General features: G+C 41.3%; 1 protein-coding gene across 1 annotated transcript; it reads right to left on the bottom strand.

The window, feature by feature from the left end:
* Window positions 1-425: 425 nt before the first annotated feature.
* On the bottom strand, window positions 426-17,145 carry LOC132849188 (zinc finger protein OZF-like). The gene is made up of 4 exons (XM_060875443.1): window positions 17,010-17,145; window positions 6,498-6,647; window positions 4,742-4,894; window positions 426-3,489 (listed from the first exon to the last, which is right to left on the bottom strand). Exons 2-4 carry the CDS (start codon window positions 6,639-6,641, stop codon window positions 2,476-2,478), a joined length of 1,311 nt encoding a protein of 436 aa, XP_060731426.1. The 5' UTR covers window positions 6,642-6,647; window positions 17,010-17,145; the 3' UTR covers window positions 426-2,475.
* Window positions 17,146-19,374: the final 2,229 nt, after the last annotated feature.

Below are 19,374 nucleotides of genomic sequence, written 5' to 3'. Positions count from 1 at the left end.
AAATAATTTTGGGTGAATTTTGTAGATTATTTTGTAGAAGTTTGCTCTTTTGTCTTTTATTCAATGTGTCTTCAAATAACATTCGTCTTCATGTAAACATGTTTAAATTAAGTTTAAATTGGATCAAAGAAAGAAATGCCCTACACTGCCACCTAGAGGGTCACTGTGTAATCACCACTCAGTCAGGCAAGAACCAGGCTGTGCTAATGAAATAAACACTTTCTCCCTGGACACAGCAAAAACTACCATGTATGTTGATGTTAGCTATTTTAGTAAATACGTGTTTATTAAGTAAAAAATTACATTTACACCAGTAAATATTTGTAATATTTAATATATATTAATATAATATTATTTATAAATATAATAAATATTTGTAAATGTAAACAATGGTATATTTACACTATGTACACCAGTTTGTGGTCATCATTTTCCTTGAGGTCTGTTAAGAGACTGGAGTTGTCGAAGGTGTCTTTTCCTCAGGATGCCGGTGTGGGTTCAGGAGACACATCTCTTGCTCTTGGTTTTCACTAGGCTCTGGTGTGGTTTCTGCTCAGTTGGAATGAAAACCTTCACTACACGAGGACTTTCTGTATAAGGTTGAACATCTCTGTTCACGTTCAGAGCATAACAAACTTTATTTATTCAACATTCAGCACTAAAATACAGACAGCAGAGACAAACCTTTATTTAATCCCTATAAAAACTAACATTCCACAACTCTTACTTTTTTTTTTGCACACTTTGTGTAAAACCTTAAAATATACAGTGGTATATAAAAGTTTTGGCACCCCTGCCCAAATGACACATTTTGTTGATTCTTTTGAAAATGGAGAAATGTCTTTTATTACAATATTTGATATCAGATAAAATGTTAACACATTTACTTTATATATTATGCAAATAAAAATGAAACACTACTAAGTCAGTATTTAGTGACACCAACACTGGCAGATATCATACACATGTTTTTGTAGCCAGCTGGAAGTCTTTCTCTTCTAGTCGAATGCCTTTGCTCCTTCTCTTTCTTGCAGAAAGCTTTGTGGGTTTCACACGTTTTAGATTTAGACAAACATTCAGTATGTTCATGGTATTGTGAAGATACCACATCCATTCTTACATGTACCTGTGGTCTGTGTCACTGGCCGACATACGACCCCAACACATAACGGATCAATCGCCGAGCTAAACAGCTAGCAGGATGCCGTTATCCAGAAGTGCTGCCTGTTTTTCTCCACACAAAAAGTTCAGTTTTTAACAATTTCCCGAAATGTCTCTGACTTGTGTAGATGTTGTACCACATGTTTATTTGATTTCCAGAGAACAAGCTGAAGTATTAATAAATTAAGGAGGTATCAGTTTTTTGCTCCTTGTGTTCTGATGGATATTCATTTGAATGTTTGAATGAATGACATGCCTGATTCATAAAACATCCAGACTGTGCCATGTACAATTATAGCCTGTTTATTGCTTCTGCAGATCTATTCTTGGAAAATTAGTGATGCCAACTAAAGAATAGCCTTACAATAAACAGGAGGCATACAGAACATCCATAAAGAAACTCTCAGCTCTCCAGACTTTTACTGTTTTGTCTTTTTATACTTGGTATGATATTAGGTATAAGGGATGTGGTACCTAGTGGTGAAGATATTGGATTGCTGATCAGAAGGTTCAAAGGAGCAAATCCCAGGTCCACCAAGCTGTCACTGCTAGGCCCCTGAGCAAGGCCCCTGAGATAAAATGTAAGTCACTCTGGATAAGGGCTTCTGCTAAATGCTGTAAATGTAAATGTATGAACATTTAAACATTTTTATGTTTAAATAAAGTATGTGTGTGACATTTACCTGCTGGACGCTCATTAGCATCCAGTAACCGGGTCTAAACCGTATGCAAACTGAGCTTTAACACAACACTCAGAAATGGGCGGTTTAGCTCGGTGGAGCTGATGAGAAAACAATTGTAAACTTGGTAATGTGGACGCTGCCATGGAATCTCGTGGAATCTCAGCATGGTACTGAACCGTAAGAGGAGGTCTGAGTTTAACTGTACTGGAAGTCTGCTACGATTCCCATGAAGTGAACCCAACTCTTTCAGGAAGGAAAGTGCACGAGTTTTAGTCAATGACGATATCATTAGTTTCCACAAGACGCGTGTACCATGAGTGTCAGGGGAACCCTGTGGGACACAGAAGAGCTGAGATGTCTTACTGCATATAACAGAAAATCTGGTGAGCCATTCTGTGTTCTCCATGAGGGTTTGTGATGATGTCACATGAACTCAAATGAACCAGGATTCAAATTCAATAGAATCAAGTGAGTCTGATTCCAGACCAACACTGGATCACACTCAGGTTCCGACCACAGAAACTGTGTGAAAACCATCTACCATTCATGGCCACAGTAAAGGCAAAAAACTATGAAGCATGTGACTTGGCAGCAATGCTACAAAAATACTGCCTTTGTACAAGTTATGAGTTTACTCCGAAGTTCCAGAGTAAATGTCCTCAGCGCTGGACTTTTCTCCTGTGTGAAGGCGCTGGTGGAGTTGGAGTGTATTTTTACGATTAAAACTCTTCCCACACAGTGAGCACTGATACGGTTTCTCTCCAGTGTGTATGTGCTGGTGTCGGTGGAGAGTACTTTGTTGAGCAAACGTCTGTCCACACTCTGAACACTGAAACGGCCTTTCTCCTGTGTGAATGCGGTGGTGCTGCTGCAGCGTATTCATCCGGCTGAAACTCTTTCCACACTCCGTACAGAAATACGGCTTCTCGCCGGTGTGAGTCCGCTGATGTCCTTGTAGAGTTTTCTTCTGATGAAAACTCTTCCCACACTCTGAGCAATGATAAAGATTCTCTCCTGTGTGAAGTCGCTGGTGTTCTTTGAGAGTACCATTTTCACTAAAACTCATCCCACACTGCATACAGTGAAACGGTTTCTCTCCGGTGTGAACACGCTGGTGTCGCTGTACAGCATTCTTGCGAGTAAAACTCTTCCCACACTCTGAGCACTGATACGGTTTTTCTCCGGTGTGAATTCTCTGATGCGTTTGAAAATTCTGCTGATGCGTAAATCTCTTTCCGCACCACGTACAATGGTACGGTTTTTCTCCGGTGTGAACCCGCTGGTGTTGTTGGAGATTACTCTCCTGAGTAAAACTCTTCCCACACTGTGTGCACTGAAATGGCTTCTCTCCAGTGTGAATTCTGTGATGTTTTTGGAGGTCGCCCAGTCTAGCAAAACTCTTCCCACAGACTGAACAATGGTGGATTTTTTTCCACATTAGTTTGGGTGAGGTCTTACTTAGGAGAGTCCTGGACTGACTACTGCAACTGACTGTGGACAGTTTCTCAGATTTCATTTCTCCAGATATCTGAAGCCTTCCTGAAGCTGTGCCATCTCTCAGTGTGTTTGTGGAGGTCAAGTCGAGAGGTGTCTGAAACTGGACTAAAGGATCAGGAGATGACTGGTGACAGAACATCACTCCTTTCTGGATCAGAAAAGAAAAAAAAAGTTAGAAACTCGATTTTAAATGCATTAAATTAACTTTGAGTAGAAAAAAATAATAGACAAAAAAAAAACACACCCAATATGAATGTGTAGTTACCAGAGTCAGTCAATACAGTGAACAATCAACAGTGCATTTGAACCTGTGCAGTGTTGATCTTATGCTAACAGTCATGTACTTACTGTGACATCACCAGTATTATGTATTATTTATTCACATGGAAGTGTCATTCACTACCATACAGTACACACACCAGTGATGAAGGAAAAAACCTGAATAATCAAGTGGATAAATTCTTCATATGGCACTGACTATGAACCTAGATGTTTTATACCCATTGGTTTGTAGGGCTGCAACAAACGATTATTTTGATAATCGATTAATCTAACGATTATTATAACGATTATTCGACTAATCGTCGATTATTGTCAGTCATTGACGACTAATCAGTAAGTTTTGAACGATTATTCAGCTTTTTCAATTAGTTAAAACATTGAGTTATACATATTCTAACTAATATAAAAAAAAATCACTTCAGCTTTTGAAATGGTTGTTTTAATGAACTTTGAGCCAACTAAACAGGTCATTCTCTTTTTAAGCACTGTTTAAATATTCGGGTATCTTTTAATTAAAAAAAAAATTTACACAAATGAATCAGCTGCATTACAGACAAAAAAAAAAAAATATATATATATATATATGTTAATGTAAACATCTCTTGGCAGCAGTATTAAGAGCTTCATTAGTAAAACAAGTGTTCAGTTTAATAAAAAGCAGTATGTAACAGTGTCCTTTCTGCACTGGCCTTTTCTGGATTTTCAAATAAGTGCTGGATTAAAATGAAGAAAGGTCAACATATCAACGTGTTCACGTGACAAGCTTGCTCTTTGTGATCAATGTTTCCTGCAGCAGAGAAGATCCGTTCTGATGGAGTGGATGTGGCAGGAATACAAAGAAAAGATCCCACACCTTGTTTGTTCACATTCGCTCGCACTCCGTCATAATTTGCACTTCTTTTAAAAGTTCTCTTCTACCGCATTTGTTAGGGCTGCGTTACACTCTAGCGCTACAGCGCCGTAGCGGTCAAATCGCGATATTGTAGGCCCTTACATTAATTAGGACACGTGAGAACAAACGACTACACGACAACAAAGATATTTGTCGACAATGTCAACTAATCGTTTCAGCCCTATTGGTTTGGTGAAGGTCTTAGTGAGGAGAGTACGAGACTGACCGTGGACAGCTTCTCAGATTTCATTTCTCCAGATATCTGAAGCCTTCCTGAAGCTGTGCCATCTCTCAGTGTGTTTGTGGAGGTCAGGTCAAGAGGTGTATGAAACTGGACAAAAGGAACAGGAGACGACTGGTGACAGAACATCACTCCTTTCTGGTTCAAAAAAACAGAAACAAGAAAAAACAACTCAGATTTAATTTCAAGTTGAGAAACATAAAAACATTTAGAGAGTACTGGTTCTTCATCTTCTCCTTTTGGCTTTTCCTGTTAGGTGTTGCCACAGCGAACCGTCTGTTTCCACCTAACTCTATCCTCGTCATCCTCTACTCTTCCATCAAGTTCATGTCCTCTTTCAACACATCCATATATCTCCTCCTTGGCCTTCCTCTTGACCTCTGACCTGGCAGCTCCATCTCCAACATCCTTCTACCAATATAACCATCTCCCTCCTGTACATGTCCAAACCATCTCAATCTAGTCTCGCTGTCCTTGTTCTCCTGACATGTGAATGCTGACATCCTCATACAGTACCATAGCTCCTCTCGTCACCGTCATACACGTTCTCTAAAGCCACAAAGACGCAGTGCAGCTCCTCCTGACCATCCCTATACTTCTCCATTAACATTCTCAGAGCATAAATAGCATCAGTCGTGCTCTTTCTGGTCATGAAGCCATATTGCTGCTCACAAATATCCACTTCCTTTCTTATCCCAGCTTCCACTACTCTTTTCCATAGCTTCATTGTGTGGCTCATCAACTTTGTACCTCTGTAGATTCTACAACTCTGAACATCACCCTTGTTCTTAAAGATCAGCACAAGAACACTTCTCCATTCCTCAGGTATCTTCTGATTCTCTAAAATCCTGTTGTACAAACTAGATAGAAACTGCACTGCTGTCTCTCCTGGACACTTCCACACCTCCACAGGTGGGTCATCTGTCACCAAAAGACTTTCCACTTCCATCCTTTCTAATCTTTCCTAATTCCTGCTCTACAATATTCATTTCTTTCCCTCTTATTTTCCTCATTCATCATTAGAGAGCACTGGTTAAGGTAATAAATTACACAATACTGGAATCAATACAATACTTCCTCCCTTTGCTCTCAAAGGTTCTCAACTCCTGAAATTCTGTTAATTTTCCTTGTACCAGATCTCAAAGGTACTCTGCAGAATTTAGATCCAATTACTGGAAAGGCCTGTGGAGAACAGAGAACTCATTGTCACGGTCACAAAACCAGTTCAAGACGAAGTCTGCTTTGTAACCTGGTGCATTATCATACTGGAAGTAGCCATGTGAAGATGGTCATTTGTGGTCATGATGGGATAAACATACTCAGCAGACTATACTTAAATAGTCTGTAGCATTATCTGATGATTGGTTGGTATTAACAGCCCAAAGTATGACAAGAAACCATTCCCAACTCCATTACATCTCCACAAGCCTAGACTCTTGACACCTACATACAATGTGCTCCTCAGAAGAAACCCAGGTTCATCAGCCCACATTTTACCATCTTCAGTTCATCTTCACTTTCAGCACTAAAAACAGTAACTAAAAATTCAGGCAAGATTCATCAACCTCTCTGTGGCAGAAGGTGGGATTGGTCAGAATTCCATAATGAGCATCAGGAATGGAATTACGACCTTGTAACTTCATGCTTTTAAAATCTAAACTATGGAGCAGGACCAGCTGACCCTGATTTTGGATCAAGACGAAGAAAAGATGACTTAATGTTTAGGGTTACTGCAACTTACTGTGTACAGGTCAGATTTGCTTTCTCCAGACATCTGAAGCCTATCTGAAGCAGTGCCATCTCTTGATGAGTTTGTGCAGGTCAGGTCAAGGGGTGTGTGAAACTGGACACAAGAAGCAGGAGACGACTTGCAACAAAACATCATTCCTTTCTGAATCAGAAAAATGGAAATGAAATAAGTTAGAAACTCAAATCATTTTTGAAAAGGCAAAGAAAACTATTACATATTGATGGGGCTGCAAATAGAAATACAATACAATAAAATTGACATGCTAGGCCTTAAATAACTCACTGCACTGGATAAGCAGTTCAAGAATTGTCATTAGGAAAAGGCAGCTGATGACATTTCTGGAGTATAATGAATGAGTATTCAAACCTTAAGCTAAAAAAGCAGCAACCATTGTTCTCTAAATAGACAACAACCTCTCTAAGGATCTGAACATAAAATATAATTAAAATTCTAAAGTATCAATCTTTTGTGTGTGCACATCACTGATGACCTGACCTTGTGTGTGCACATCACTGATGACCTGACCTGGTCCCTTCACACTAACATAGTGGTGAAATCTGCTTCCTGTGAAGGTTTGGGAACTTCAGTCCCCAAGAGTACAGCACACTTAGTTACATACACTTTACCTACACACTTACTAGGCCTACTCTATCCCCCGCTCTTCTCCTTCTCCCATTTATTCACTTGATAAATAAAAACTTAAAACCTAAAAATTTAAAGGTGGGGTGCACGATGTTTCAAAAATGCTTCAGAAAACTGAGCATTTTAACAAAACAAATGTGTAGCCAATTAGCATAAAGGGGCGTTTCTTGTCAATATGCGGCAGAGAGAGTGTTCAGTACGCATGTGTTACATTAGCCTCTGCTGTTACCTCTGCCTCGGGTTCAAGGTGTCGAATGTCGTCTTACGCGTAATAAATAAGCTAAACCTTTCACGCTACAACACACAGTACTACACAAACACATCTGTATTACCATAGTATTAGTCATTGTGTTCATTTACTGATAAAAATATCCCCTCGGTCAGCTGCCCCAACAGGTTCTGCCATAATAGTTGCCTGGGTTACGTATGTATGTGTGGGGTGGAGCTATCAAAACGGGTTGACACCCATTTGGGTTAGGGGCGTGTTTGTTTTGGTGATTTCAAAATGTCAACATTGGCTTTCAAACATCGTGCACCTCACCTTTAAGTTAGTTATCTAGAACTAACCAAAAGACAATAATTAAATCTGATTTCATGACATCAGTACATACACATATTCCCCTCCAAAAGTACTGGAAAGACAAGACCAACTGTTTTGTGTTTGCTATAACTGATTACATCTTAATTAAAAGAAAGAAAAAAGAGGGAAAGATAGAACAGAATTTCAGTGTATTCAATGCAAGGCACTGTGCAGGTCACTAACATTCTTCTACTCCAACCGTGGCCACCCATGTCTTTAAAGAACACGTCATTATCATGCTGGAACAAGTTTGGGCCCAGTCTCTTTGTTAATGCAAAGGGAACTCGCAATACAAAGACATTTTATACAATCCTGTACAACAGCTTTTTGTTCACACTCCCTATGTGCAGTATGACACCCCAGTCATACTGCACCTTGTCCTTCACTACATACTGCATGATCACACTACCAGCTGACACCCCACAGTGTTTATAGACACTATATAGCACTATAAGAGTATGTAAACACCTGACTGTCACCTGTATGAGCTTGTTGAACATCCCGTTTCAGATCCATGAGCATTAATATGGATTCTGTTCTGTAATTTCTGCTGTAACAGCCTCCATGCTTCTGGCTTTCCACTAGAATCTGGAACATGGCTCTGGGGATTTGTGCCCATTCAGCCACAGGAGCATTAACGAGGCTTGACAGTGATGTCAGATGAGGAGGCCTGGAGTTCAGTCTGCATTCCAATTCAATCCCAAAGGTGTTGAGTGGTGTTGAGGCCAGGGCTCTGTGCAGGACACTTTATTTCTTCAACAACAACCTTGGCAAGCCATAAAGTCTTTATAAAAGGTCTCTTTGTGCCCAGCAGCACATTCATGCTGGAACAGGTTTGGGCCGGTTTGTTCCAGTGAAATCTTAATTCTACCACACACAAAGTTATTCAGTAGAATTGTGTACAATTTTGTAATGATCAGGTGTCCATAGGCCACATAGTGTATGATATGTATTACCAGTATTAGTATTTTTTTCTAAATTTCTTTGTTAAGAAAGCATGAAAGTCATGTTGTAAGCGTTAACATGACTAGTTTGCACAGTAAGCATTATATTTTCTGAGTCCAAACATTATATTACTTTTCATTCACTTTTTTTTTTTTTTTTATAATGGGGGCACGGTGGCTTAGTGGTTAGCACGTTCGCCTCACACCTCCAGGGTCGGGGTTCGATTCCCGACTCCACCTTGTGTGTGTGGAGTTTGCATGTTCTCCCCGTGCCTCGGGGGTTTCCTCCGGGTACTCCGGTTTCCTCCACCCGGTCCAAAGACATGCATGGTAGGTTGATTGGCATCTCTGGAAAAATTGTCCCTAGTGTGTGATTGCGTGAGTGAATGAGTGTGTGTGTGTGTGTGTGCCCTGCGATGGGTTGGCACTCCGTCCAGGGTGTATCCTGCCTTGATGCCCGATGACGCCTGAGATAGGCACAGGCTCCCCGTGACCCGAGGTAGTTCGGATAAGCGGTAGAAGATGAATGAATGAATGAATGTTTTTATAATCATTTTCTGTGAAATAGCCATAATATACACAATATGACCAAAAGTATGAAATATTATGTGTTACATTACAGTTTCCTTCAGTGGAACTAAGAGTCCAAACCCTGTTCCAGCATGACAATGTCTCTGTGCACAAAGCAGCTTCATGGTTTGATGAGTTTGGTGTGAAAAAACGTGCATGTCCTACACAGAGCCCTGACCTCAACCCTACTTGACACCTTTGGAATAATCAACAACTACAGTGAGATTCCCAACCCGTCCACATGGTGACACAACAACCAGCTGAATGACAAGAAATAAATAGTTATTTGTGGACTTTCAGAAAAAAAGAGGGGTTTATATTCCTGTCATCATCAAACGTTCATCCTGTCAGACTCCCTATTTTTATACCTAAAAACCAACAGCATTCTCAAAAAGGCACAGCAATGTTCTTTCTGAAGAGATGTAAGAAGTACAGTAACCATGGTGCACTATTAAAACCATCTCACCATCCTGTGTAATCCCTTTACCTCCACCCTGGTGCAGTCCTGTGTGTACTATCTGTGTGTTCCACCTTGTGCATCTATGCACCTTGTGTTAACTGTATGGTCGTGATGCTGTACCGTAAGAAGTTCATTATTTCTCGTGTACTCTGTATGCTGCAAACACCAAATGAACTTGAACTTGGATGAAGTGGAATTGGATGCATTGTAATGCTGACTGTGTGCCAGGCTCCCCGCCAGACCTCACTAATGCTCTTGTAGCTGAATGAACAAAAATCCCCACAGCCACCCTCTACAATCTAATGGAAAGCCTTTCCAGAAGACTGGAGCTCGTTATATCATCAAATGGAATTAAACTGTAATCATGTTCAACAGGTAAACATGGGCTTGATGGTCAGGGGTGCACATACTTTTGGCTATTCGTTGTGTATACCTCAAAATAGGTGTTCTCATAACATGCAATTCTTCCTTTTCTTCTTTAGCTTAGAATAATCTGAGGATAAAAGTCTGTTCGTATATAATGTCCATGCTACACTGATGATGCTGAGCCTTACTACCACACTGTGAGCTCACTCCAGCCCTTGTATTAGACCATCATTTTGTTCTCCTACAATTCGGTCAGATTTCATTTCCTCTGTACACATTAATAAGCACCTTAAATGGACTGAACAACCTGATGTGTAGTGAATTTGGTATGACAGTGCACCTAAGGTTTTTATTTATGACCCAATGCATGGTGAGGTTCTTCCACATCTACACCAGTGAATGCATTCTAACTGGTTTTATAATTAATTGTAAACATAAACAAAATGATTAATCGCTTCAAAGTGTTTACTTGGTGTATAAATGTGCTATATTTCCAAGATTATGAAGACACCTGACTATCACCTACATGAGCTTGTAGACATCTTATTTAGAAGCATGGGCATTAATATGGATTTTGGCTGTGGGGATTTGTGTCCATTCAGCCAAAAGAGCATTAGTGAGTTCGGGCACTGACACGGGGGGGAGGCCTGGGGTGTAGACTGTGTCGCAGTTCACTCCCAAAGGTGTTGAGTGGTGTTGAGGTCAGGGCTCTGTGCAGGACACTCAAACTCTCCCACTCCAACCTTAACACACCATGTCTTTATAAACCTCCCTTTGTGCACGGGGGCACTTTAATGCCTGGAACTGGTTTGGTCCGGTTTGTTGACTGGAGATACTCTACAGTACAGAGATACACAACAGTGTGAGGAAGACACACATGGGGTTGTGATGCTACACATCGTAATGGCCACAGGGTGAATACTGAACGTAACATTTCATGATCTTTGTTTTTCTAAATTTCTACAGCAGAAATGCGTGAAGGTCATGTGATGGTAAAGTACTTTCTGCTGTTTAAGAGTATATTACAGTTTTTAGAAAACACTAATTTATTCATTTTATGCAAATGTAAATATCATAACAAATAAAATAGAATGTATTCATCTGTACAGTACTGAAATACAGGTTATTTAACTGTTCATTTACATCACCTCTAGATGTTTTTAATAAAATAAAACATTTTCTCTGTATTAGTTACACAGAGAGACTCTATGACCAATAAGTATGTGCACCCTGACCACCACAGCCATTTGTGTTTCTTCAGCAAACTGTTAGCACAAAGTCTGAAGCACACAATTGTATAGAATGTCCCAGTGTGCTGTAGCTTTACACTTTCCCTCAGAACTAAGAGGCCCAAACATGTTCCAGCATGACAATGCCCCCGTGCACTGTGGAGAATGTCTGGGTAATGGCTTTCCTCCCACCCCTGTGAAAGCTCTCGACACTGCAGTCCTGCTTGTAGTAACATATGTTTATATGCACTTTATCTTAACTGTATGAGCAGAACTCTGTAGTGCAAAAACATTTCTTTGTCTCTTGCGTACTCTGTATTCTGGAACCACTTAAACTTGGCAGAATTGTGATGCAGACTGTGTGCCAGGCCTCCTCGCCTGACCTCACTAATGCTCCTGTGGCTGAATTAGCAAATCCCCACAGCCACGTTTCAAAAGCTGGAGGATATTCTAGAAGCACAGGAGGAATAAATCTGCAACAGAATCTTCGACTAGCACATATAGGTTTGATGGTCAGGTGTCTGTATACTTGTAGCTTTACAGTGCACTTTAAATGCTATAGCAGCAAGACCCAGAGCATTCCTGAGATCCTAGCCTGCTATATCCTGTTGTCAGTGCCAATGACTCTGGAGAGTTCTGCAGTAAGTGGTCCAGAACCTGCAGCACCTTATTCTTATTGTCATATTCACAATACTTCACTACATACTGCATGATCACACTACCAGCTGACACCCCACAGTGTTTATAGACACTATATAGCACTATAAGAGTATGTAAACACCTGACTGTCGCCTGTATGAGCTTGTTGAACATCCCGTTTCAGATCCATGAGCATTAATATGGATTCTGTTCTGTAATTTCTGCTGTAACAGCCTCCATGCTTCTGGCTTTCCATTAGAATCTGGAACATGGCTCTGGGGATTTGTGCCCATTCAGCCACAGGAGCATTATGGAGGTTGAGCACTGACGTCAGATGAGGAGGCCTGGAGTTCAGTCTGCATTCCAATTCAATCCCAAAGGTGTTGAGTGGTGTTGAGGTCAGGGCTCTGTGCAGGACACATGATCTCTTCCACTCCAACCTTAACACACCATGTCGTTGCTAGGACATGTTTGGGTCGGTTTGTTTCAGTGAGGAGAAATCTTAGTGTTACGGCCTACAAAATCTTTTGTCCACTTTATTACTTAATTACAGATAACCTGTACTTTCATGCCGTTATCTAATCAGCCAACCTGAAAATGTGGCAGCAGCACAATGTATAAAACCATGCAGATGCAGGTCAAGAGCCTCCGGTAATATTTAATATCTCTGTGACTATCCCAGCTGATCTTCTGCTGGGATTTTCACAAACAACCGTCTCTAGATTTTACACAGGACGGTGAGGAAAAGCATAAAACATGGTTCACTTGTGGACTTCATCATCTGCTTTAGACTCTCTATCTTAGCCACTAAGCACCAACAGCATTCTCAAAAAGACACAACAATGTCTGTGTTTTCTGAAAAGACAAAGGTTTTGGAGTGCTCGGAATACTGAATTTCACTTCTTCTCATGTACGCTGTATTCTGGAAACATTTGACAAGAAAGTGAACTTGGATGAATTGGAATGCTGACTGTGTGCCAGGCTCCTCGCCCGACCTCACTAATGCTCTCATGGTTGAATGAACACAAATCCTCACAGCCAGGCTTTAAAATTCATAGCACTTCACTACATACTGCATCATCACACTAAACCTGAACACCACATAGGGCTGTGATACATGAGGACGCAAATACATATTTGATTTTTATTTGATTTTTAATTTTATTGTTCCAACTTTAATAGTATAATTATTGATCTGGTCGTTTTTCTCAATGTCAAGAAAAGTAAAAGTTACTGGTGTTCAGTTAACATCATGATCAAAAGCAGTAGTCATGAATGCATGAAGTTGTTTGTAGAAATCTTTTTGTCATCAGTTCCAGAGAAAACATAGTATAATATTATGTGACTATAACATTTCTCCAAATGTCCGAGCACTGCCATCATCTGTACGAGCCTGCCGGACATCCCACGGGTGTTAATATGATTTTCCCTTTGAACACGGCTGTAACAGCCTCCAGTCCTCTGAGAAGGTTTTCCACTAGTATCTGGAGCATGGCTGTGGGATTTGTGTTCATTCAGCCACCTGAGCATTAGTGAGGTTGGGCAGAAACAGGAGGTCATGCTGGAACAGGATTGGGCTGGTTTTTTCCAGTTAAGGGGAATGTTAATACTACACAATACATTTTTGCATACTTCCCAAAGCCCATTGTAACATTTTGAGGTGCACACATAAGGGTGTGATGGTCAGGAGTGTGCATGCTTTTACAAGTACGGTTATATGAATGAAAGTAATAGAATTGTCCAGCAGAGACTGTAAGAACTGTCAGACCCATATGTGGTTCCTCCCCAAATGGTTACCACAAAGATGTAAGCATGAAGTATGCAGTTTGACAGAACGTCACTGTGTAGCTTTATAATCTCCTTCAGTGGATTTAAGAGTGCACGATGAGGTGAAGGTTGGAGGGGTGAAGAACTCAAGTGTCCTGTTCAGAGCCCTGACTCTAACTCAACCCCACTGAACCCCTTTGGGATGCAGACTGTGTGTCTGATCTCACAGCCAGTGTGTCTGATCTCACAGCCAGTGTGTCTGATCTCACAGCCAGTGTGTCTGATCTCACAGCCAGTGTGTCTGATCTCACAGCCAGTGTGTCTGATCTCACAGCCAGTGTGTCTGATCTCACAGCCAGTGTGTCTGATCTCACAGCCAGTGTGTCTGATCTAAGCTTCTTATAGCAGCAAAGAGGGACATGTACATAAAGGTCAATGGTGTACAAACCTTAATATCACCAGAGGTGTTTAATGAAGCGAAGCTGAGAACAGACAGTGATGTAGACAGTGCTGTAGACAGACAGTGCTGTAGACAGACAGTGCTGTAGACAGTAATGTAGACAGACAGTGATGTAGACAGTGAAGTAGACAGACAGTGATGAAGACAGTGCTGTAGACAATAATGTAGACAGACAGTGATGTAGACAGTGATGTAGACAGTGCTGTAGACAGACAGTGCTGTAGACAGACAGTGCTGTAGACAGTAATGTAGACAGACAGTGATGTAGACAGTGAAGTAGACAGACAGTGATGAAGACAGTGCTGTAGACAATAATGTAGACAGACAGTGATGTAGACAGTGATGTAGACAGTGCTGTAGACAGTAATGTAGACAGACAGTGCTGTAGACAGTGATGTAGACAGTGCTGTAGACAGTAATGTAGACAGTCAGTGATGTAGACAGTGCTTTAGACAGTGCTGTAGACAGTAATGTAGACAGACAGTGATGTAGACAGTGAAGTAGACAGACAGTGATGAAGACAGTGCTGTAGACAATAATGTAGACAGACAGTGATGTAGACAGTGATGTAGACAGTGCTGTAGACAGACAGTGCTGTAGACAGACAGTGCTGTAGACAGTAATGTAGACAGACAGTGATGTAGACAGTGATGTAGACAGTGCTGTAGACAGTAATGTAGACAGACAGTGCTGTAGACAGTGCTGTAGACAGTAATGTAGACAGTCAGTGATGTAGACAGTGCTTTAGACAGTGCTGTAGACAGTGATGTAGACAGTGATGTAGACAGTGCTGTAGACAGTAATGTAGACAGTCAGTGATGTAGACAGTGCTTTAGACAGTGCTGTAGACAGTGATGTAGACAGACAGTGATGTAGAGAGACAGTGATGTAGAGAGACAGTGATGTAGACTGTGATGTAGACAGTGATGTACACAGTGATGTACACAGTGATGTACACAGTGATGTAGACTGTGATGTAGACAGACAGTGATGTAGACTGTGATGTAGACAGACAGTGATGTAGACAGTGATGTAGACAGTAATGTAGACAGACAGTGATGTAGACAGTGATGTAGACAGTAATGTACACAGACAGTGATGTAGACAGTGATGTAGACAGACAGTGATGTAGACAGTGATGTAGACAGTAATGTAGACAGACAGTGATGTAGACAGTGATGTAGACTGTGATGTAGACAGACAGTGATGTAGACAGACAGTGATGTAGACAGTGATGTAGACAGTGATGTAGACAGACAGTGATGTAGACAGACAGTGATGTAGACAGTGATGTAGACAGTGATGTAGACAGACAGTAATGTAGACAGAGTGATATAGACAGACAGTAATGTAGACAGACAGTGATGTAGACAGTGATGTAGACAGTAATGTAGACAGACAGTGATGTAGACAGTGATGTAGACAGTGATGTAGACAGTAATGTAGACAGACAGTGAAGTAGACAGTGATGTAGACAGTGATGTGACAGTGATATAGACAGTAATGTAGAGAGACAGTGATGTAGACAGTGATGTAAACAGTGATGTAGACAGTGCTGTAGACAGACAGTGATGTAGACAGACAGTGATGTAGACAGTGATGTGACAGTGATATAGACAGTAATGTAGAGAGACAGTGATGTAGACTGTGATGTAGAGAGACAGTGATGTAGACAGTGCTGTAGACAGTCAGTGATGTAGACAGTGATGTAGACAGTGCTGTAGACAGTAATGTAGAGAGACAGTGATGTAGACAGTGATGTAGACAGTGATGTAAACAGTGATGTAGACAGTGCTGTAGACAGACAGTGATGTAGACAGACAGTGATGTAGACAGACAGTGATGTAGACAGACAGTGATGTACACAGTGATGTAGACAGACAGTGATGTAGACAGACAGTGATGTAGACAGTGCTGTAGACAGACAGTGATGTAGACAGACAGTGATGTAAACAGTGATGTAGACAGTGCTGTAGACAGACAGTGATGTAGACAGACAGTGATGTACACAGTGATGTAGACAGACAGTGATGTAGACAGACAGTGATGTACACAGTGATGTAGACAGTGCTGTAGACAGACAGTGATGTAGACAGACAGTGCTGTAGACAGACAGTGCTGTAGACAGACAGTGCTGTAGACAGACAGTGATGTAGACAGACAGTGATGTAGACAGACAGTGATGTAGACAGACAGTGATGTAGACAGACAGTGATGTACACAGTGATGTAGACAGTGATGTAGACAGTGATGTAGACAGACAGTGATGTAGACAGACAGTGCTGTAGACAGACAGTGCTGTAGACAGACAGTGCTGTAGACAGACAGTGATGTAGACAGACAGTGATGTAGACAGACAGTGATGTACACAGTGATGTAGACAGTGATGTAGACAGTGATGTAGACAGACAGTGATGTAGACAGACAGTGATGTAGACAGACAGTGATGTAGACAGACAGTGATGTAGACAGACAGTGATGTACACAGTGATGTACACAGTGATGTAGACAGTGATGTAGACAGACAGTGATGTAGACAGACAGTGATGTAGACAGACAGTGCTGTAGACAGACAGTGATGTAGACAGACAGTGATGTAGACAGACAGTGATGTACACAGTGATGTAGACAGTGATGTAGACAGTGATGTAGACAGACAGTGATGTAGACAGACAGTGATGTAGACAGACAGTGATGTAGACAGTGATGTAGACAGTGATGTAGACAGTGATGTAGACAGTGATGTAGACTGTCACAAGTGTCTCAGCCTGTCACAAGTGTTTATTATCCTAAAGCTGTTGAGGATGAGTTGATGTATAAAAGTCAGAACGAGCAGCAGCTCTTACCCCGGTGTGTGGAGCAGAATGGATCGATCCTCATCAGATAAGTTTTAATGTGACTGATGATAAACTTCCACAGAGCGCCGACACGTCCAGCTTCGTCTCTCTTTACGGAATCCCAGCGTTTCTACACAAAGTCTGGGAGCTCGGCGCTCTGACCACGTGACCGGTGACGTCAGTGGCATCGACGTCACACCGGAAGAGGTTTTACCGAATTCGAAAATTTTGGCGCTTTCACGGTATTTCACATATTATAAAGTAAGAGAGTGTGTGTGAGTGTGTGTGTGAGTGAGTGTAAGACCAAGAGAGAGAGACATAGAATGAGGGAGAGAGAGATTGTGTTACAGTGTGTTACAGTCTTGTGTGTTTACCTACTGATTAAAAGGTCATGAGTTCGAATCTCAGGTCCACCAAGCTGCCACTGCTGGGCCCCTGAGCAAGGCCCTTAACCCTCAATTGCTCAGTTGTATAAATTGAAATAAAATGTAAGTCAATCTGGATAAGGTGTAAATGTAAGATATAAAGCCACTGAAGAGGATGCTGAGATAGTGAAGGTGGACCTCATGGGTTCTTACTTCATCACACTGAGGAGGTGAAGCTATCCACTGTACTTCTGAGAGGAAAACATTTTACTGTCACACTGTAATCCCGGTGTCAGTGCGCAGAAATCAGAAACGCCTTCGTGTAAAGATGATTCACTACAACAAATAAAATGAAAGGGAATTTAGGAGAAGTATAGAAACAGAACATACTTCAGACTTAGGAGCTCTTGGTAGCACAATAGCACTGGACTACAAACTGTAAAATTGACATTATTTCCTGTCCAGTGTCACCCAAATGAGGATGAGGTTTCCTCAAGGTTTCTTCCTCATACCATCTCAGGGAGTTTTTCCTCATTACCATCACCTCAGACTTGATCATTAGAGATAAATGTTAGAGATAAATAGTAACTAAAATATAAACTTTAAACTTTTATAAAACAAAACTTTTTAAATGTCTATTTTGTTTCTGTACTTCTGTAAAGCTGCTTTGAGACAATGTGAATAGTGAATGTGAAACCACTATACAATGTGAACTATTTACAATGTGAAACCACTATACAAATAAATTGAAGTGAAATTGAGTAGACTTACTCTACATTATTATTTAGGTGAACTAAATCACCACAGGGGTCACGGTGGCTTAGTGGTTAGCACGTTCGCCTCACACCTCCAGGGTTGGGGGTTCGATTCCCGCCTCCACCTTGTGTGTGTGTGGAGTTTGCATGTTCTCCCCGTGCCTCGGGGGTTTCCTCCGGGTACTCCGGTTTCCTCCCCCGGTCCAAAGACATGCATGGTAGGTTGATTGGCATCTCTGGAAAATTGTCCGTAGTGTGTGAGTGTGTGTGTGCCCTGTGATGGGTTGGCACTCCGTCCAGGGTGTATCCTGCCTTGATGCCCGATGACGCCTGAGATAGGCACAGGCTCCCCGTGACCCGAGGTAGTTCGGATAAGCGGTAGAAAATGAACGAATGAATGAATAAATCACCACAAACATCTCCCTCACTGCCTGAGGGACAGCAGGCACATGAAACTTAGTGTGAGTGAAAAATATCAACCAGCTGGAACCATTGGAGGTTCATCTTGACCTCAGATGGTGCTGAGTCGTTCCTGAGACACTGCCATGTGCTGGTTTTGATGGTCAGATATATTAATCACAAGGTTGGGATGAGGTTGGACTGCAGACTTAGCCGTGGTTCCTCATGTAGTTTAACTGGAACAATGGTGCAGCTGGAACCAGAAATGAGGTTCCACACTCTTGCCACACTGTGAGCAGTGGTTGGTGCTGGTGTTATAGATGGTATTGATTCCCATAGCTCTATTTCTCTACTCTTCCCTTTTCTCACTGTACTCCGTCTCCCTTCGGTCATTATTCTATAGTTGTATATAATGGGTAGAATATTGTATTCTATTGTGTTCTATGTCTTATCTTATATTGAAAACCCAATAACACAATATGAAATAAACAGGACCTTCCATGTACTTATGGTGATGAGATGTGTATAATACTGATAATATCACGTGTGTATCACGTGTGTATCCTTATTGTTAAAGCACTTTGGATTAAAGTTTCAGCCAAATGAGGTGAATGTAAAAGCTTCACTGAGCAACAGACTAAGGGATTTATTTAAACTCCTCCAATAAAGACACAAGAAGCTTTTATTTTTAATTCAAGACCATTGTCTGATTAAACCCTGATCAGAAATATAAAGATATAAAGATGAGAAACTGCAGCTTGGATTGAGCTTCAAACATGTGACACCACCATCTGCACCCACGGAGCAGTCCAGCAGGTCAGGAGAAGAGCTTTGTTTAGGAAATCAACTGTTTGT

The sequence above is a fragment of the Tachysurus vachellii genome, chromosome 7, assembly GCF_030014155.1.
Source record: "Tachysurus vachellii isolate PV-2020 chromosome 7, HZAU_Pvac_v1, whole genome shotgun sequence".
NCBI classification, from domain to species: Eukaryota; Metazoa; Chordata; class Actinopteri; order Siluriformes; family Bagridae; genus Tachysurus; species Tachysurus vachellii.
Note: the sequence above shows the minus strand (reverse complement) of the source record. Positions and strands in the feature narration are given on the sequence as shown.